At 41.1% G+C, this 22,593-nt stretch overlaps 1 protein-coding gene across 1 annotated transcript; it reads left to right on the forward strand.

The window, feature by feature from the left end:
• Positions 1-10,753: 10,753 nt before the first annotated feature.
• LOC120036157 lies at positions 10,754-13,720 on the forward strand. The gene is made up of 3 exons (XM_038982629.1): positions 10,754-10,935; positions 12,352-13,167; positions 13,405-13,720. Exons 1-3 carry the CDS (start codon positions 10,754-10,756, stop codon positions 13,718-13,720), a joined length of 1,314 nt encoding a protein of 437 aa, XP_038838557.1.
• Positions 13,721-22,593: the final 8,873 nt, after the last annotated feature.

The raw sequence follows: 22,593 nt of genomic DNA on the forward strand, positions 1-22,593 counted from the left end.
TTATTGTAGTTACTCTCAGTTTTAGGAACATCTACCCAAATATTTCACCTTATTTTTTACTTTACCCAAAATATGACATCGGCGATAGTCAAAATGTTGAAAATCTGTGAACGTCTAAATAAGAAATTGGTCCATTTTTAAACATCATGTGTCGAACCCTTTCAACAACGGGGAGATGTTACTGATGTGCTTTGTGTCTTCGACGTAAAAACAAGTTTTGGATTATCACACAAAATTACCTATTTAGTTATTTTATGTTTAAGGAAGTTTGTAGGTCACATTTTGTATCATACAACTATGAAGGTTATATATTTAGAACCACCTGCTGATAGGAATCCAGCGATGTCTGTGTCTTGAGTGTCATAGAACTGTCTAGTTTTTTTTGTGTTCTGACTTGTTAAACAGGATGAATAAAATAAGTAATGTAAACATATCAGTAATTACCAGGATGCTCTACAACATTTGTTTTAAAATCACACAAAGATTGTTAAAACTGGCCTCAGGTTATTGAGAGATCTGATTCAGGATTTACCCTCGTAGCATGGTTGTTTTATCATGTGGAGGTTTCATTCAGGTCTCTATTTTTTTTTAACACTGTCTTTGGCAGGAGAAAGACAATACTCAGAGGAACCAGAGCCAGGGACGTCCAAACCAGCAAGATGACACCAGTGCTCCCACTGTAGAAAGGGTTGTAACCGGTTATGGGACCTGAAACAACATGAGAGAATCCACACAGGGGAGAAGCCTTACCACTGCTCTCAGTGTGGAAAGCGGTTTAACCAGAAAGGACACCTGAATGAACATGAGAATACACACAGGGGAGAAGCCTTACAACTGCTCCCAGTGTGGAAAGAGTTTTAGCCAGATAGGTAACCTGAATATACATGAGAGAATGCACACAGAGGAGAAGCCTTACCTCTGCTCCCAGTGTGGAAAGAGTTTTAGCAATTTATGGAATCTGAAAAGACATGAAAGAATACACACAGGGGAGAATAAGTGTGAATATACTCAAATCCCACTGTATATATTTGTATGTTTTTATTAGAAAACATGAAGTGAATGTGGAGTTTTTCAGTTTGAATATAGAGTAGATCAGATTCCATGTGTTTAAATGGTCCTTTTTTAAACTCTGTGTTTGTGTTTATCTGGGTGTCTTTCCTCCAGCACTACAGATAATCAAGTGATATTTGGATGTGATGCATTTGTTCCATTGTTAACATTTGCATTGTTGGCCCACTGATGATTTAATGAAATTAAAATGTTCACAGACTCTGTAATGGAAAATGTTAATTGTATGTGTCCACGTAACTGAGTATGTGACTAACCTTGTGAAACTGTCCTATTATAATATCCTGTTCCTGGGAGTATCATCTTGCGTTGCAAACCAGCTGCACCTGCATCCTTGTATGAATAAAGTCCCTCCCAGGAACAGGAAACTATAAAGATATGTGCTCATCACCCAATGCTTCAGGAATTCAGACTGTCTACACTGCGCTGTGTAACTGTTATTCTCTCTGAGCTCAGAAATAAAGAATCTTGGTTTGACTTGGACTCCAGCAGATCGTTATTTTATAATATCCACATCAACTCTCCCACAGATTGCTGTTTATCATTGTCTCAATGAATAGGTCTTTGTTTGACTTTCCTGGGGTCATTTACAAGCCTCCCACTGGTTGAATAAACTTTGTTTCCACGTCATTTCAACAAAACAAATCCATGTGATGATAGATTAATGTTGAAAACTGATTGGAGTTGTAAAAAGCCATGAACGGCAGGTATTTTTTTATTTTTCACCGAACTGGCAACCTAAATCCAATGACAGGTGACATTTTGTGTTGATTTCATGTTGAATTCACTTTACTTGATGACTCAAAGAAATGTAAATAAAAACTGGATGTTGAACTGACGTCTGTGCCCAGTGGGCAGGTTTGAATATGTGGCAGGTGTTGGATCAATATCCACCTTAGTAGCTAAGTTTCCGTGCAGATTTTCATGTGAATATTCTAAAATCTGCAAAAAAATATATACATATTTTCCCACCTGAAATGTTTACATCAAACAGACTTATTGCGGATTAAAGACTTTGCGTTATGACGTAGTGCACAAAAAAAGAAAGTTTGCTGTTAAATTCCCATGTACAGAATGAAAAATACAAGTTAAATTGGTTTCCATCACATTTTCAACTCTACTGATGGTTTTAAAAACTTGCGTCAAATAGAAAACGTGCTCTTGTCCCGTGCACTGTAGTCAGCAGTTCACAGATACAGTGCTGGTAGGCTACCTACATGATGAGATTATTATGGATAAGAGAGATATTATTTTATTTGTCAAATGGCAGCCAAGCATCGATCATCATGTCACCAGAATAACCCTCAAAATGTATTGGAAAGGAGCATCAAGCTCATCACATGTAGTTTCACCACCCCGTGAAGTTCATAACTTATTTCATCTGTAGCCTAATAAACTGCATGGGTTTCCAAGTCAGATGTGATGGTTATTATACAAATATTTGTGCATAAAGGAGTTTCCACACCCATCTCTCGTTTCTAAATTTTTACTGACACTAAAAGACCCAACCATGTCAAACTAAATAACAAATCGTCTGTCTGCATTTATAAAAGTGTACAGACATATCCTGTTTCCGTCAGCCCCGTCATTACTTTGGAAATGGTTGGATCAATATCCACCTTCATGATATGGATGAAGCCTGATTTGGAATGTCTGAGTAGTTCTATATGATATCATAATACATCCCTCTGATAGTGATCCATTTGCTCCATTGTTTCCATGTCAGTTGGTTTCCCACTCTGATGATTTATATATGACAGAGGGGCTTTAAAGGAATAGTATGGTGACATCTTAGTGTGGCTTTAAATAAATAGGATTATTCATTAATTTAATACTCCTATACCAACAATACACTGCAGCTTTGACATCAAGAAGAGAATGGGCTGATGGGTGGTGGTGCTACTATATAGGTAAGGCTGTCCAATATGAATATTCAATACACACAATAGGTTGATCAGTAGCCAGTTAGCTAGCTGCTACAGTCCAATATAAATATTAAATACACACAATAGGTTGATCGGTAGCCAGTTAACTAGCTGCTACAGTCCAATATGAATGTTCAATCCACACAATAGGTTGACTGTTGACCAATATGAATGTTCATAATGAGGGAAAAATAAATGTGTGGCTCCTGCTGCAGGTAGCCTAGCGGTTACTAGTTTTGGGCCAGTAACCGAAAGATCTCTGGTTTGAATCCCAAAGACAACTAGGTAAAAAATCTGTCAATTTGCCCTTGAGGACAGCAGCAGCAGGAGCCTCATGTTTCTCCCATTCTTCTCTGCAGATCCTCTCAAACTCTGTCAGGTTGGATGGGGAGTGTCACTACAAAGCTATTTTCAGGTCTCTCCAGAGATGTTAAATCGGGTTCAAATCCGGGCTCTGGCTGGGCCCCTCAAGGACATTCAGAGACATCTCCCAAAGCCACTCCTGCGTTGTCTTGGCTTTGTGCGTAGGGTCGTTGTCCTATTGGAAGGTTAACCTTTGCCCCAGTCTGAGGTCCTGAGTGCTCTGGAGCAAGTTTTCAAAAATTATCTCTCTGTATTTTGCTTCGTTCATCTTTCCCTCGATCCTGAAGAGTCTCCCAGTCCATGTCGCTGAAAATCATCCCCACAGCATGATGCTGCCAACCCCATGCTTCACCGTAGAAATGGTGCCAGGTTTCCTCCAGACGTGACCCATGGCATTCATCAGACCAGAGAATTTTGTTACTCATGGTCTGATAGTCCTTTAGGTGCCTTTTGGCAAACTCCAATCTGGCTTTCATGTGCCTTTTACTGAGGAGTGGCTTCCGTCTGGCAACTCTACCATAACGTCCTGCTTGGTGGAGTGATGCAGAGATGGTTGTCCTTCTGGAAGGTTCTCCCATCTCCACAGAGGAGCTCTGTCAGAGTGACCATTGGGTTCTTGGTTACCTCCCTGACCAAGGCCCTTCTCCCCCGATTGTTCAGTTTGGCCGGGCAGCCAGCAGTAGGAAGGGTCTTGGTGGTTTCAAACTTCTTCCTTTTAAGATGATGGGGACCTTCAATGCTGCAGAAATGTTTTGGTACACTTCCCCAGATCTGTGACGTGACACAATCCTGTCTCGAAAGGAGTATATCACATCAAATACAGGCTACTTAAAGTTCTTGAGAGAACACACATATGCTCGTACACTTGTCTCATTTTTACAAAAATAGAATTGTGCTTTTGGTCATGCAATATTTTCTTTATATATATATGTACACTGATCATACCAAACATTTGGAGAGAAATAAACATCCTAATAAGGACTAGGAACCTCCTCCTTTTCCCTCAGAAGAGCCTCAATTTGTCGGGGCATGAACTCTTCAAAGTGTCCAAAGCCTTCCACAGGGATGCTGGCACATGTTGACTCCAATGCTTCCCCCAATTGTGTCATGTTGGCTGGATGTCCTTTGGGTGCAGTCTTCACTCCTCAGAGAAGGATGGTCTTCCCCTTCCTCCTCTGAGGAGCCTCCACTGCACCCAAAGGACATCGAGCCAACATGACATAATTGTGGGAAGGGATTTTCAGTGAGTTTCAGAATAAAATAAATTGGTAAAACATTAATAAATTATAATTTTTGGATAAAACTATACTAAATATAATCACATCAACAAATAATTGAATAAAAAAATAATTGAATAAAACATACTATTTTGCGTCCTCCTCTGGGTACATTGACTTCAATACAAAAACCTATGAGGCTCATGGTTCTCAAGGCTTCCATAGACTTAAACAGTAATTATGACAACTTCCGGAGGACATCCTCCAACCTATCAGAGCTCTTTCAGCATGAACCTTCTCCGCTGTGCAATGCGGTTTCCGAGCTGGTCATGGGTGCACCTCAACCCCGCTCAAGGTACTAAACAATATCATAACCGCCAACGAGATGAGACAATACTGTGCAGACGTATTCATGGGTTGGCACCCCCCATTGGGTTGTGCCATGGCGAAGATCTTTGTGGGCTATACTCGGCCTTGTCTCAGGATGGTAAGTTGGTGGTTGAAGATATCCCTCTAGTGGTGTGGGGGCTGTGCTTTGGCAAAGTGGGTGGGGTTATATCCTGCCTGTTTGGCCCTGTCCGGGGGTATCATCGGAAGGGGCCACAGTGTCTCCTGACCCCTCCTGTCTCAGCCTCCAGTATTTATGCTGCAGTAGTTTATGTGTCGAGGGGCTGGGGTCAGTCTGTTATATCTGGAGTATTTCTCCTGTCTTATCCGGTGTCCTGTGTGAATTTAAGTATGCTCTCTCTCTTTCTCTCTTTCTTTCTTTCTCTCTCTCAGAGGACCTGAGCCCTAGGACCATGCCTCAGGACTACCTGGCATGATGACTCCTTGCTGTCCCCAGTCCAGCTGGCCGTGCTGCTGCTCCAGTTTCAACTGTTCTGCCTGCGGCTATGGAACCCTGACCTGTTCACCGGAGGTGCTACCTGTCCCAGACCTGCTGTTTTCAACTCTCTAGAGACAAACGTTTCTTAAACAGAAAAAAACAGGATAAACATACCTGAATTTGTCAAATAAAATCAAACTTTATTTGTCAAATGCGCCGAATACAACAAATGTAGAACTTACAGTGAATTGCTTACTTACAAGCCCTTAACTAACAGTACGGTTCAAGAAGAGTTAAGAAAATGAGCAAATGACCAAAAGTAAAAAATAATAAAAAGTAACACAATAAAATAACAATAACAAGGCTATATACAGGGGATACTGGTACCGAGTCAATGTGCGGGGGTACAGGTTAGTCGAGGTAATTTGTACATGTAGGTCGGGGTGAAGTGACATTTCATAGATAATAAACACCAAGTAGCAGCAGTGTACAAAACAAATGAAGGGTCAATGTAAATAGTCCAGGTGGCCATTTGATTAATTGTTCAGCAGTCTTATGGCTTATGGGGGTAGAAGCTGTTAAGGAGCCTTTTGGTTCTAGACTTGGTGCTCCGGTACCGCTTGACGTGCGGGAGCAGAGAAAACAGTCTATGACTTGGGTGACTGACAATTTTTGGGTCTTTCTTTATATAGGTCCTGGATGGCATGAAGCTTGGCCCCAGTGATGTTCACTACCCTCTGTAGTACATTACGGTCAGATGCCGAGCAGTTGCCATACCATGCGGTGATGCAACCGGTCAGGATGCTCTTGATGGTGCAGCTGTATAACTTTTTGAGGATCTGGGGACCCATGCCAAATCTTTTCAGTCTCCTGAGGTGGAAAACTTGTTGTCGTGCCCTCTTCACGACTGTCTTGGTGTGTTTGGACCATGATAATTAGTTGGTGATGTCTTCACGACTGTCTGTCCATGTGTCACTGTCTGTCACCTAAAAAACGTATCTCGACCTGTGTGCACCTACATTCTAAACTTTAATTCATAGGCAGGTTGTAGCAGCCTCATGATGGGTATAGGGAAAATTCTAGTATCATGTATTAGCCTAAACCTATTGCTGTTTCATTGAACAGGGTGAACGGAATATGAATGACAGTCATCTAATATGCTGTAATAGAAATAAGGCCATGCTCATAAAAAAACAAATCGTTCTGCCTCATCTTAAACGTCACTGTTAGGGTGGTGGACCACTCTTAGTACACATGGGAAACTGTTGAGCTGGAAAACCCCAGCAACTTTGCAGTTCTTGACACAAACCGGTGCACCTGGCACCTACTACCATCCCCCGTTCAAAGACACTTAAATATTTTATCTTCCCCATTCACCCTCTGAATGATACACATACACAATCCATGTCTCATTTGTCTCAAGGCTTAAAAATCCTTATTTAACCCATCTCCTCCCCTTCATCTACACTGATTGAAGTGGATTTAACTAGTGACATCAATAAGGGATCATAGCATTCACCTGTATTCACCTGGTCAGTTTCTGTCATGGAAGGAGCAGGTGTTCTTAATGTTTTGTAGACTCAGTGTAAAGCACTACAGATAATCAAGTGCTATTTGAATGTGACGCATTTGGTCTATTGTTTACAGCGGGGTTGGGAAATTCCAGTCCTCGAGGGCCTGATTAGTGTCACAGTTTTGCCCCAGCCCCAGCTAACACACCAGACTCCAATAATCAACAATTCATGATCTTCAGTTTAGAATGCAGTTTGATTAATCAGCTGTGTTTGCTAGGGAGAGAGAAAACGTGTGACATCAATCAGGCCCCGAGGACTGGAGTTGCCCACCCCTGGTTTACAGGATGATTTGTATCTTAAAGAGCGTAGCTTTAAGGGAATAGTACCGTCACATCTAAATAAAAACGAATGTAAAAAATGAACAGAGCAAATGTGTATTAAAACACTACCTAATCATATAAGTATTTATTCAACATTTACATATTCATATTGTAATGAAACAGTAGCGAGCAGGTCTCGAACCCTCGACCTTCTAGCCCGAGGTCCGGCGCGCTATCGACTGTGCCGCAAAAGCATGCTCGTGCGGCAGGGTCGATTTTCGCGATTATAAACCCAGGGTCGCTATTATTATTACACTATTGAGCTTCTACGTCTGTACACAGGACGGTATTATTTGTAAGACGTAAGAGAAAACATATCAGCTTATTGTTAAATTATTATGACGTTCTTTACAATACAAAAGTGTAGTAACTACTGTTTCCAAACTGCGTTACCCACTCCAGTCAGCAGAAGGCGAGTTTTTCAGGGGATGCTTCTTGCGTGACGTATAATCTAGTGGACGGGACAGGAGGCTTCTTCAACAGCGACAAAAGGCTTCTGGTTTAACCACGCGGAGCTTTGCTAGCAAACCTAAAACTCTTTATACCATTCTTGTGTATATTACTCTTAGTGTTTCGAACATAATTCTGTTTACCTATCTACTGGTTCATTTATAAACGTAATTTGCTTGTTAAATTAGCAATGTGTTACATTGATACTGCACTAGGTTAATTTCCCGGAGCATAAACGCACAAATCTAGACGGAGAAAGAAACTGGTGAAAGGAGGCAAAGAGGCTTGAAGAATGAAAATGGAGAAACAAGAGGATGATATTACAGTGAAAGAGGAAGATGGGAAAGAGTTTGTCAAAGTGGAAAAAGAGGTAGAAGCTTTCAGAATCAAAAAGGAGGAAGATGCCGTAAAATTGAAAGAAGAGGAAGAACCTTTTCGAGTAAAAGAGGAGGATATCTCAATAAAAGAGGAGACTGAAGTTCCGATTACCACCAGTGAGTACTGTCTTAAAAACAGGGGCACAAACTATGCAGTTGTTTAACTAATGTGTGGTTTTTAAGGGGCATTATACTGAAGTTCTGCACTTTGATATGTTGTTCAGTACTGTAGGAGTTGTTTAAGGGGCAATCTGCCATTGGTACATATATTTTGTGCACTTCAAAATTGTATTTATTGAATTGTCTGTGGTCTATAATTAAAGTGCACTTATTCTAATATAACAGGCTTTTAAAATATAATATACAGTGCATCATTTCTACTTAAAATATCAGAGGGACACAAATTGAACCCATTTTGTTTAAAGGCACTTTAACATTTGCATCACAGTGGTGGGAAAAGTACGCAATTGTCATACTTGACTAAAAGTACAGATACCTGAATAGATAATTACTCAAGTAAAAGTGAGTCACCTAGTAAAATACTTCCTGAGTAAAAGTCACAAATATACTGAAGTACCAAAAGTAAAAGTATATAAATAATTTCAAATTCCTTATATTAAACAAACCAGATGGTGCCATTTTCTATTTTTTTTATTTACGGATAGCCAGGGACACACTCCAACTCTCAGACAATCTGCAATTGAAACGTGTGTTTAGTGAGTCTGCCAGATTAGAGGCAGTGATGATTACCAGGGATGTTCTCTTGATTAGTGCATGAATTGGACCATTTTCCTGTCCAGCAAGACTCTGTGATTGTAATAGATGGTCATAAGTTTACAATCTGTTTGATGTTCTCATTCACACAGGAGAGAGACGTGACTATCCTGGATCCTCTGGGGAGCATCAACAACATCCTGCTGACGAGGAAGAGAAGAGTCTCTCCAGATCAGAACACCAGATGGTACAGCTTGGTTTGGTCTAGCATACAGCTTGCTCTATCGGGGTCTGGGCTGGGTTTCTGTAAAGCACTTTATGACAACAGTGACATCAGCATCCATAATGATATGTGTCTGTGTCCCCTCTTTATGATTACCAGGACAACGCTAGCCCTTCCTCCCTCCCGGAGTCCCCATGTCGTGCCTCTCCCGGTAGCACCTTACTGCTGGGTATGAAGAGGTTGTCTGTGCAGCTGGTGGACTGCAGGAAAACAACGGGGCTGAGTGGAACTGTGAGAGGAAGAGAAGAGAAGAAAGGATCAGATTTGACTCATCAAGGTAAGTGCTGTAGTTTAGTTTGAACAAATACAATAGATCTGCCCACTGGTATCTGTTACCAGGACAACCAGCAGAGTTCTGTTAGTTGACATGAAGATGGACTGGTATCTTTTACTAGTAGGGCTGTCACAGACTAATAAAAATCTTGTTTGACTTAGTCACCTGTTCTTTCGACCAATCAATTGGTACACATTTTAAACGTGTATTTCTATATATGCACTACCGTTGAAAAGTTTGGGGTCAATTAGAAATGTCCTTGTTTTTGAAAGAAAAGCACATTTTTTTGTCCAATAAAATAACATCAAATTGATCAGAAATACAGTGTAAACATTGTTAATGTTGTAAATGACTGTTGTAGCTGGAAATGGCAGATTGTTTTATGGAATATCTACATAGGCGTACAGAGGCCCATTATCAGCAACCATCACTCCTGTGTTCCAATGGCACGTTGTGTTACCTAATCCAAGTTTATCATTTTAAAAGGCTAATTGATCCATTTTGAGCCTGTAATCAAACCCACAAATGCTGATGCTCCAGACACTCAACTAGTCTAAAGGCCAGTTTTATTGCTTCTTTAAATCAGCATAACAGTTTTCAGCTGTGCTAACATAATTGCAAAAGGGTTTTCTAATGATCAATTAGCCTTTTAAAATTACAAACTTGTATTAGGTAACACAAAGTGCCATTGGAACACAGGAGTGATGGTTGCTGATAATGGGCCTCTGTACGCCTATGTAGATATTCCATAAAACAATCAGCCATTTCCAGCTACAATAGTCATTTACAACATTGACAATGTCTACACTGTGTATATGATCAATTTGATGTTATTTTAAATGGACAAAAAAAGGCTTTTCTTTCAAAAACAAGGACATTTCTAAGTGACCCCGAACTCTTGAATGGTATTGTATATCCTAACACCATCCATGTTGTAAACAGCATTCTGCATGAATTCTTACTCAACTTGCAACAAAACAATTTTATGAAATCTAATTTTGTTAGAAATCTAAAATTGTTTAACATGGTCAAGTTCGGCTTCTGTGCAATCTTCAGACACTCTAGAAGGCAACCAAACTTGTTTCATCATTCTACATGATGTATTGGCTATACAACACCTGAATTAGCCCATGAAGGGTCTTGGTCCAATGACCACCTATCGTTTTGAAACCTAGCTAGATAGCCAATGAGCTGGGCTTTCCAGCAGTATGTGAATGCCGTTTGTAGGACAAACAGCCATCATGCTAGAGCTGTGCACAACAGAGTTCATTCTCTGGTGAAAGGAAACAGGACGCACTGTAGTTTACGTTTCACAGCAGTTCGTTCTCTTCTACAAACTTCTCAAATCTGAAAAAGTTAAACATGGCTACTAAGAGTGGAAAAGCTAAATCTCAGTCCAAGTATAAACATTTTGATGATATTATTGCAGAAATTGACCAGGAGAGTGACACAGAAGGAATGGATGAGGACTCTGTGAGTGACCAAAGTTATGATTCCAGCGCGGAAGAAATGTTTTTGGAAGGAAAAGATACACTTTTAGACCAGTAAGTAAAATAGGTTTTTGCTTCTCATGCTAATGCAGTTGTTTAAATGGTCGCATATTCATTTGATCTTTTTTATTTATTTATATATATTTATACACACAGTCGAAGTTTACATAAACTTAGGTTGGAGTCAGTATAACTCGTTTTTCAACCACTCCACAAATTTCTTGTTAACCTCACTAGGGTATGTGGGACGGTAGCGTCCCACCTCGTCAACAGCCTGTGAAACTGCCAGGTGCCAAATTCAAAACAGAAATCCCATAATTTAAATTCCTCAAACATACAAGTATTTCACACTATTTTAAAGATACACCTGTTGTAAATCCAGCCAAAGTGTCCGATTTCAAAAAGGTTTTACGACGAAAGCACACAAAACGATTATGTTAGGTTAGAGCCAAGTCACAGAAAAATACAGCCATTTTTTACAGCCAAAGAGAGGAGTAACAAAAAGCAGAAATAGAGGTAAAATGAATCACTAACCTTTGATGATCTTAATCAGATGACACTCATAGGACTTCATGTTACACAATACATGTATGTTTTGTTCGGTAAAGTTCATATTTATATCCAAAAATCTGACGCTACTGTCTCACTTGGCCAAAAGCCAGAGAAAATGCAGGGCGCCAAATTCAAATGAATTACTATAAAAATCTAACTTTCATTAAATCACACATGAAAGAGACCAAATTAAAGCTACACTGGTTGTGAATCCAGCCAACATGTCAGAATTCAAATAGGCTTTTCGGTGAAAGCAAACAATGCTATTATCTGAGGATAGCACCATAGTAAACAAAGAGAGAGAAGCATATTTCAACCCTGCAGGCGCGACACAAAATGCAGAAATAAAAATGTAATTCATGCTTTAACTTTGACGAGCTTCTGTTGTTGGCATTCCAATATGTCCCGTAAACATCACAAATTGTCCTTTTTTTCGATTAATTCCGTCGATGTATATCCAAAATGTCCATTTATTTGGCGCATTTGATCCAGAAAAACACCGGTTCCAATTTGTGAAACGTGACTACAAAATATCTAAGGTTACCTGTAAACTTTGGCAAAAAATGTCAAACTACCTTTGTAATACATCTTTTGGTATTTTTTTACGTAAATAATCGATAAAATTGAAGACGGGATGATCTGTGTTAAATGATCTGCGGCCCACAACAATGGCCGGAATGGAGTAGAATTGAACAGCACCAAACAGACCATGTTGCTTGATACCATTCCACTCACCCCACCCCGGCCACCACTATGAGCCGTTCTCCCCTGACCAGCCTTATTCACCATTGATAAACACACACTTCACCGTCGTGATTATGTTCCCTCTACTCTATATAATAGACATCTGTTTATTTTACGTGTCGATACAGGGCTCATCTGTAGAAGTATTCTTACTGATTGTTTTTTCTTACACAGTGCCAGGGACTCGGATGAACAATGGGAACCCACAATGTCAAGGTGTCCATCCCCCACTAATTCAGACGCTGAAGCTGGTTCATCCAGCCGGACCCCTGCTGTCTCCTGCTCCACACCTTCCCCTGCCCGGCCATCTAGAGGTGTGAAGAGGCCAGCCCAGAAGCGGAGGAGGGCCAGTGAACCAGCGACAACTACCACCGAGGCAGAGGACCGCTGGCACACTGTGCTAGAAGATGATGTGGAGCCACTTCCACCAACATTTAGACCGAAAAGGCAGCCAGGACCTCAGCTGGACAAGACTGTAAAGTACAGCCCCCTTCATCTTTTCCAGATGTTTTTCTCCTTGTCAGTTCTTGATTCGCTGGTTTCTAACACCAACAAGTATGGGGCTAAGACACAAGCAGATAAGAAAGAGGCATGGAAGCCCATTTCCATCCAAGACCTGTACTGTTACATCTCACTGGTTATTTACATGGGGTTTGTGAAGTGTAAAAACCTCAAGGACTACTGGAGAACGTCAACACTCTACCAACTGCCTTTCCCCTCCACTGTCATGCCTTCTAAAAAGTTTCTGACTATCTCGCAGGCGCTTCATATCAGTGACCCACAAGTTGACGACGACAATGACAAGAAGAGAGGCACAGCAAGCTTTGATAGGCTCTGCAAAATCAAACCTCTCTACCCCAGCATGGTTGAGGCTTGCAAGACCTATTTTCAGCCCAACCAGAACCTGTCCATAGATGAGAGGATGGTAGCCTCAAAGGCTAGAATTGGCCTCAAACAATATATGTGTAACAAGCCAACAAAGTACAAACTGTTTGTTTTGGACGATTCTGTGTGTGCCTACACTTGGAATTTTTTTGTTTACGAGGGGAAATCCATCTCAGCCACCGGTAAGGGACTTAGTTATGATTCCGTTATGGAATTATTCGATTTTCAACTGCTGGGGACGGGCTACAAACTGTTTGTGGACAACTTCTACACAAGCCCTACCCTGTTCACAGACCTGAGGAAGCTGAATGTGTGGGCTTGTGGCACTATTCGTCCCAACAGAGTGGGTTTTCCCAAAACAAAAGTAAACGACATGCCAAAGCGGGCTGATAGGGGTACCATGCGATGGATTCGTAAAGATGACCTGCTCTTTGTGAAGTGGATGGATACCAGAGAGGTGGTCATGTGCTCCAGTATCCACAAATCGTACAGTGGCGATCACGTAGTCAGGCGTGTGAAGGACGCTAATGGGGAACAGACCACTAAAAATGTCCCCATTCCTGCTGCTGTGAAGGATTACAACAAGAGCATGGGAGGTGTGGACCTGTCAGACGCTCTGATAGGCTACTACAATGTTCTCCACAACACAACGAAATGATACAGAACATTGTTCTATCATTTCATAGACATTGCTGTGGTGAATGCATTCGTCCTCCAGAAGGAAATGGCTAAGAGCTCTGGACAGACCTCCATGACACAGCTAGCCTTCAGAAAGCTGCTCATCCAGGAGCTTGCTGGCTACGGCACAAAGTCCACTGCAGCACTTTCTGACCCCTCTACCTCTGTCCCTTCTGCTCCTGCCACCAGTGGTGTTCACATGGCCAAATTCATAACTGCAGGCATGAATGTGCCTCGGGGCCAAAAGGCCACAGCATGGAGGCGTCGTTGTGTTCTTTGTCGCATGAAGTCCCCCATCACCTGCACGACTTGTTCGGTTTGCCTCTGCTTTACAGCAGAAAGAGACTGCTTTGGGACTTGGCATCAGCAGCACGATATTGTGTAGAGGACTGAGGGTCTTCCAAATACTGTCATTCTAAAGTTTTTTTTTTATTTTTTTTAACTTTGTGTGGTTTGTGGTGTTGTTCACAACAGTGACATTGGATCACTGTGGGCTGCTAACTTGGCCCTTAAATGTTTCACTTCTGTGTTTGGAGATATTGGATCAGCATTCTTGTCACATTTCCCGTTAGTACCTTTTATGTAGGGAAGCTAATGATCCATCATTTATGACATTCCTGGGAGTGTGGAGACTTGTATTTTTATTAGCGTAGCATTTTTGTATTTTCTATATAGTTATTTTCTTGAAAAAATCAATTTGGCCATTTGGGCAACTGGTGTGGGACACCTGGGTGACTTCATACTAAATGTCATGTAACTCGCTCATTCTTGAAGTTATCAGTCTGACTTTGCACATGTACTGTTGCCCTGTTGTGGACAACATATAAATGACCCCCAGCGTCCTATATCAATGTATGTCCTTTTGCATTTCAAAGATTATCAAATAAAAATTGTAAACATGTTTTTTTTATTTTTTATCTTTTACCAGCTGTGTTATATTCTCCTACATTAATTTCACATCTCCACAAACTTCAGTGTTTCCTTTCAAATAGTATAGAATATGCATATCCTTGCTTCAGGTCCTGAGCTACAGGCAGTTAGATTTGGGTAATTTTAGGTGGAAATTGAGATGAAGGGTCCTATCCGGAAGAGGTTTTAACCTGACCCAACCATTCTCCTCCCTCTCCTGCTGGCTTTCGCAGTTTGTGCCATTATTCTCCTGAAGTTGCCGCATTGACCAATCATGTCAAGGAGAAGCTATACAGAGCTGTCCTCATTGGTACAACATTTGGGAGGCGCTTGGCGGTGCAGTACGGAGCTCCATTTGGCCTCTGGAGGCTGAGACCAAATTTTTGGATAAAGCATAAATTGGATTTTAGTCTTTTTTAGGGTTAGTTCAGAGGGTGCAAATACAAGGCCTTCGGAAGTATTCAGGCCCCTTGACTTTTTCCACATTTTGTTACGTGACAGCCTTATTCTAAAATATATATTTTTTAAATAATCAATCTACACAATACCCAATAATGACGAAGTAAAAACAGGTTAATATAAAAAATGGAAATATCACATTTACATAAGTATTCAGACCTTTTACTCAGTACTTGGTTGAAGCACCTTTGGCAGCGATTACAGCTTCGAGTGTTGGGTATGACCCTACAACCGCCTTTCTTAAAGTATGGGTCGCGACCCTGTTAATGATGGGTCGCGATGTGTCAGTGTACATTTATAATTGTTCACAACACCACAAAAATTGCAAATAAATTCAAACCTGTTTTCACTCTGTCATTATGGGGTATTGTGTGTTGATTGATGAGGGGGAAAAAAAGATTTAATCCATTTTAGAATAAGGCTGTAAGGTGAAAGGTCAAGGGGTCTGAATACTGTATGTGCCAAGTTAAAATATTCCCAAGAGACATGTTCTAAATTCTGCTTCTGGCTCCTCAGCAACTTTGCAGTGTTTTGTTATTTCTATTAGCCCAGGACGTTTGTTGTGTCATTACATACAGCCGGAAATAACAGTTGGATATCAGAGCGGCGGTAACTCACCAGCATTACGACCAGGAATACAACTTTCCCGAATGTGATCCTTTGTTCGTACCCCCCAGGGCTCGTCGCCGACGGCAGAGAAGAGGTATTCAGAGTGGACTTCTAGTCAGACTCAGGAGGCGGGCACACCATGTACAAAGAATAATAATGCAATTTAACCATTGATGGATGGTGACGAAATTAATGACATCACCAGTAGTCATGTTAAAGTTTTCAATGTTTTATTGGTGGAGTTGATGTATTTGCATGTGGCTGTGCATTATATGATGCCTGAATAGGAAGCATAGTCTGATCGTGACTACTGGTTTTCTTAATAAATTATTGATCAAAACCTTCTTTGGGGTTAATTCCAAATATCTACTTGCATTGCTTGGTAGTGTATTCGCATAGTATGATACATAAATAATAACATTTAAGTAAAATAAAACAAACAGTATTATCCTGAATTCAGACGTGAATAACATTTTTGTTATCACATCAAAATCTTTCAGAATGTACCTGTTTTCATTATAGAACGTTGGCTAGTAAGCTGCCGATCTGTCTGAATCAGTAGCCTTGTGTCGAACGGTCCCGTCGACTATATTATACGTCATGCAAGAAACAACTTGAAAGAATCATCTGCTGACTAGTTTGGGTGACGCAGTTTGGGAAAATGTTAATTACATTGTTTATTCTTGCTAACAACTTAATACAAAGTATTTTCAAAGTAACCAGATCTGTGTTTACTGCCCCATAGGAGGCATTTTGCCATGCTGTCATTGTAAATATGAATTTGTTCCGAGGCTGCTGTTTATGCTGGGGAATGTTGATTAGCAATTCAGTTTGGTAAACTAAGAAAACTATCATTTTATAGTAGATTTTGATCACACAATATACATTGGACAAACTCAGAAGTAAATACCACACCTTTTCATTCCATGTCATTTATTTCACTACTTTCACATGAAGTTATGCTACACTGCCTACAGGAAGTTATGCTACACTGCCTACAGGAAGTTATGCTACACTGCCTACAGGACGTTATGCTATCTTATATCTTCATTCCTATAGAAGTCCTACTACCGGGCAGATAGGAAGTAGCAGTGAAGTCCTACTACCAGTCAGATAGGAAGTAGCAGTGAAGTCCTATTACCAGTCAGGTAGGAAGTAGCAGTGAAGTCCTATTACCAGTCAGATAGGAAGCAGCAGTCCTACTACTACACAAAATGTCGCCTGTCATTGGATTTAGGTTGCCAGTTCGGTGAAAAATAAAAAATACCTGATGTTCATGGCTTTTTCCAAATCCAATCAGTTTTCCACATTAATCAAACATCACATGGATTTGTTTGTTGAAATGACATGGAAGCAAAGTTTATTCAACCAGTGGGAGGCTTGTAAATGACCCCAGGAAAGTAAAACAAAGAACTCTTTACTGAGACAATGATAAACAGCAATCCGTGGGAGAGTTGTGGTGGATATTATAAAATAAGGATCTGCTGGAGTCCAAGTCAAACCAAGATTCTTTATTTCTGAGCTCAGAGAGAATAACAGAGTTACACAGCGCAGTGTAGACAGTCTGAATTCCTGAAGCATTGGGTGATGAGCACATATCTTTATAGTTTCCTGTTCCTGGGAGGGACTTTATTCATACAAGGACACAGGTGCAGCTGGTTTGCAACACTGGATGATACACAAGGTTAGTCACATACTCAGTTATGTCCAAGAACAGGAGATTATAATAGGACAGTTTCACAAGGTTAGTCTGTGGTGGTTAATTTCTGTATTACCAAATGAGGAGAGACAAACTTCACACACCAATCAGAGTTATACTTAAACTACATCTTTAATAATAAGATCTTTGCAATGACTTTCAACAATTCACTATTTCTAATGAACCGTTGAGAGTGGCAACACAATGGCTACTGAGATCTTTTATAGCAAAGATCCACCCCCTAGTCGACATAAACCACAGATATTAGGAACAGTTTACAAAGTGAGACTTTATAATGAGAAAGGAGTATCCCGTAGCCAGATAGCATTCGCTATAATTTATTATTCAGTTTGGTCCCTAAGACGAGGTTCTAATCTCGTTCCTGGTACTTCATAGCACAAAAACACCAACTCATCCAATGGCATAACTCAATTGTCAACTCTAGATACACCCATCTCAAGTAAAATCCCTTCTTGACCCCACTCCTGGACACGCTCACTGAAGGGAGTGAGCCTCTAGGTCATACACTATCCCAGGATAAGTGTAACATCAGAGAGGACATACAATGGTTCCAGACACTGCCATACACCTCCCCCCAATGCCAAAGGAGGGAGTGACTTGCGCACAGACATTGTGGAAACCAGTAATTGGTTCCCCATTAATCACACATCCCTTCACATAGTTTAACAGATACATTCACATATGAAGACAATGTTCCCTCCTGTCCTCTTCCCTTCCTGATATTCTGCATAGCACCAGGGACATGTAAAAGACAAGCCTGACCTCTCCCCTCTCTGGGCCCCAGGTGACTGAGCCCCAGCTGAGGGAAGAAGTGCAACTGCCAACACCAGAGTCCGAAGGGATACATTCTAATAACAAGTATATCACATGAGCATATTATGCAGATAAGACATCTTAATTATCTATGTTACCCAACTAATTCTGATTCATCCGCCACAAGTCACATACTCAGATATGTGGACACATACAATTAACATTTTGCATTACAGAGTCTGTGAACATTTTCATTTCATTAAATCATCAGTGGGCCAACATTGCAAATGTAAACAACGGAACAAATGCATCACATCCAAATAACACTTGATTATCTGCAGTGCTGGAGGAATGACACACAGATAAACACACACACAGTGTCAGAGTTTAAAAAAGGACCATTTAAAACAGAAGGAATCTGACCTACTCTATATTCAAACTCCATATTCAATTCATGTTTTCTAATAAAAACATGATGTTTTAACAATTCAAGTTCATATAGTAAAAACAGGTAATCATTATAAGTCAACAATATAAGACAGCAAGTCCCCTGTGTGTATTCTCTCATGCCATTTCAGCTCCCCCAGCTGGTTGAAACACTTTCCACATTGGGAGCAATGGTAAGGTGTGTGTATTCTCTCATGCCATTTCAGCTCCCCCGGCTGGTTGAAACTCCTTCCACATTGGGAGCAGTGGTAAGGCTTCTCCCTGTGTGTATTCTCTCATGTTTTTTCAGGTTCCCTAAATCGCTAAAACTCTTTCCACACTGGGAGCAGTGGTAAGGCTTCTCCCCTGTGTGTATTCTCTCATGCCGTTTCAGATCCGCAGGCCAGTTGAAACTCTTTCCACACTGGGAGCAGTGGTAAGGCTTCTCCCCTGTGTGTATTCTCTCGTGTTTTTTCAGGTAACCTAAATCGGTAAAACTCTTTGCACACTGGGAGCAGTGGTAAGGCTTCTCCCCTGTGCGTATTCTCTCATGCCGTTTCAGATCCGCAGGCCAGTTGAAACTCTTTCCACACTGGGAGCAGTGGTAAGGCTTCTCCCCTGTGTGTATTCTCTCATGTTTTTTCAGGTTCCCTAAATCGTTAAAACTCTTTCCACACTGGGAGCAGTGGTAAGGCTTCTCCCCTGTGTGTATTCTCTCATGCCGTTTCAGATCCGCAGGCCAGTTGAAACTCTTTCCACACTGGGAGCAGTGGTAAGGCTTCTCCCCTGTGTGTATTCTCTCATGGTTTTTCAGCTCCCCTGACCAGTTGAAACATTTTCCGCACTGGGGGCAGTGGTAAGGCTTCTCCCCTGTGTGTATTCTCTCATGTTTTTTCAGGTTCCCTAAACGGTTAAAACTCTTTCCGCACTGGGAGCAGTGGTAAGGCTTCTCCCCTGTGTGTATTCTTTCATGCCGTTTCAGATTTGCCGGATGCCTGAAACCCTTTCCACACTGGGAGCAGTGGTAAGGCTTCTCCCCTCTGTGTATTTTCTCATGGTTTTTCAGATCCCCTGACCAGTTGAAACCCTTTCCACACTGCAAGCAGTAGTAAGATTTCTCCCCTGTGTGTATTCTCTGATGTCGGTACAGGTCCCTTAACTGGTTAAAACACTTTCCACAATGGGAACACTGGTGTCTTCTTATTGGTTTGGACGTCCCTGGCTCTGGTTCCTCTGAGTCTGATCTTTCTCCTGCCAAAGACAGTGTGTTTTAAAAAAAAGAGATCTGAATGAAACCTCCACATGATAAATAGGCCTTGCTACGAAGGTAAATCCTAATCAGATCGCTCAATAAGCTAAGGCCAGTTTTAACAATCTAAAGTTTTAACAATCTTGGTGTGATTTTCAAACAAATGTTGTAGAGTTTCCTGGTAATTACTGATAATGTTTACATTACTTTTTTATTCATTCTGTTTTACAAGTCAGTACACAAAAAACTAAACCGTTCTTGGACACTCAAGACACAGACGTCGCTTAAATCCAATCGAGCAGGTGGTTCTAAATATATTATTTTCATAGCTGTATGATACAGAATGCGAGCTACAGTCGTGGCCAAAAGTTTTGAGAATGACACAAATATTAATTTCCACAAAGTTTGCTGCTTCAGTGTCTTCAGATATTTTTGTCAGATGTTACTATGAAATACTCAAGTATAATTACAAGCATTTCATAAGTGTCAATGGCTTTTATTGGCAATGACATGAAGTTGATGCAAAGAGTCAATATTTGCAGTGTTGAACCTTCTTTATCAAGACCTCTGCACTCCACCCTGGTGTCAATTAACTTCTGGGCCACATCCTGTGATGGCAGCCCATTCTTGCATAATCAATGCTTGGAGTTTGTCAGAATTTGTGGGTTTTTGTTTGTCCACCCGCCTCTTGAGGATTGACCACAAATTCTCAATGGGATTAAGGTCTGGGGAGATTCCTGGCCCTGGACCCAAAATATTGCTGTTTTGTTCCCCGAGCCACTTATCACGTTTGCCTTATGGCAAGGTGCTCCTTCATGCTGGAAAAGGAATTGTTCGTCACCGAACTGTTCCTGGATGGTTGGGAGAAGTTGCTCTCAGAGGATGTGTTGGTAGCATTCCTTATTCATGGCTGTGTTCTTAGGCAACATTGTGAGTGAGCCCACACCCTTGGCTGAAAAGCAACCCCACACATGAATGGTCTAAGGATGCTTTACCGTTGGCATGACACAGGACTGATGGAAGCGCTCACCTTGTCTTCTCCGGACAAGCTTTTTTCCAGATGCCCCAAACAATCAAAAATGGGATTCATCAGAGAAAATGACTTTACCCCAGTCCTCAGCAGTCCAATCCCTGTACCTTTTGCAGAATATCAGTCTGTGTGCAGATGCACTCACACCTGCCTGCTGCTATTCCTGAGCAAGCTCTGTACTGGTGGTGCCCCGATCCCGCAGCTGAATCAACTTTAGGAGACGGTCCTGGCGCTTGCTGGACTTTCTTGGGTGCCCTGAAGCCTTCTTCACAACAATTAAACCGCTCTGAAGCCTTCTTCACAACAATTGAACCGCTCTCCTTGAAGTTATCGATGATCCGATAAAGGGTTGATTTAGGTTCAATCTTACTGGCAGCAATATCCTTGCCTGTGAAGCCTTTTTTGTGCAAAGCAATGATGACGGCACGTGTTTCCTTGCAGGTAACCATGGTTGACAGGAAGAACAATGATTCCAAGCATCACCCTCCTTTTGAAGCTTCCAGTTTTGGGGGGGGATTCAGTTCATTTGCATGGCAAAGAGGGACTTTGCAATTAATTACAATTCATCTGATCACTCTTCATAACATTCTGGAGTATATGCAAATTGCCACCATACAAACTGAGGCAGCAGACTGAAAATTCATATTTGTGTCATTCTCAAAACTTTTGGCCACAACTGTACACACTTCCTTAAACATAAAATAAGTAAATAAGTAATTTTAAGTGGAAGTCCAAAACTTGTTTTTACGTCGAAGACACAAAGCACATCAGTAAAATCTCCCCGTTGTCGAAAGGGTTCGACGCCTGCTGTTTAAATGGCCCAATTTCTTATTTAGACGTTCACAGATTTTCAACATTTTGACTATCGCTGATGTCATATTTTGGGTAAAGTAAAAAATAAAGTGAAATATTTGGGAAGATGTTCCTAAAACTGAGAGTAACTACAATAAACAAAAATATTAACGCAACATGTAAAGTGTTGGATGTTTCATGAGCTGAAAAAAAAGATGGCAGAATTTTTTACATCCCTGTTAGTTAACATTTATTCTTTGCCAAGATAATCCATCCACCTGACAGGTGTGGCATATCAAGCTGATTAAACAGCATGATCATTACACAGGTGCACCTTGTGCTGGGGAGAATAAAAGGCCACTAAAATGTGCAGTTCTGTCACACAACACAATGCCACAGATGTCTCAAGTTTTGAGGGAGCGTGCAATTGGCATGCTGACTGCAGGAATATCCACTGGAGCTGTTACCAGATAATTGAATGTTAAAATCTCTACCAGAAGCCGCCTCCAACGTCATTTTAGAGAATTTGGCAGTACATACAACTGGCCTCACAACCACAGACCACATATAATGACGCCAGCCCAGGACCTCCACATTGTCTGAGACCAGCCACCAGAGTTGTATTTCCTCTTTGTAATGAAGCCCTTTTGTGGGGAAAAACTAATTCTGATTGGCTGTGCCTGGCTCCGAAATGGGTGGGCGTATGCCCTCCAGGGCCCACCAATGGCTGTGCCCCTGCCAAGTTATGTAAAGTCCATAGATCAGGGCCTCGTTTATTTATTTACAATCACTGACTCATATAAACTGTAAATCGTTGTTTATATTTTGGTTCAGTATACACACACACAGTGCATTTGTTAAAAACTTCTCTAGGATAGGGGGCAGCATTTTCACGTTTGGATGAAA

The sequence above is a fragment of the Salvelinus namaycush genome, unplaced genomic scaffold (assembly GCF_016432855.1).
Source record: "Salvelinus namaycush isolate Seneca unplaced genomic scaffold, SaNama_1.0 Scaffold1221, whole genome shotgun sequence".
NCBI classification, from domain to species: Eukaryota; Metazoa; Chordata; class Actinopteri; order Salmoniformes; family Salmonidae; genus Salvelinus; species Salvelinus namaycush.

Bases quoted from the DNA above. Each gene is read 5' to 3' on its own strand.
- LOC120036157 (XM_038982629.1), top strand. From the start codon at position 10,754: ATGGCTACTAAGAGTGGAAAAGCTAAATCTCAGTCCAAGTATAAACAT. The intron at 10,936-12,351 runs GTAAGTAAAATA...TTTCTTACACAG, and splicing joins AAAGATACACTTTTAGACCA to TGCCAGGGACTCGGATGAAC. The intron at 13,168-13,404 runs GTTTGTTTTGGA...TCGTCCCAACAG, and splicing joins AAGCCAACAAAGTACAAACT to AGTGGGTTTTCCCAAAACAA.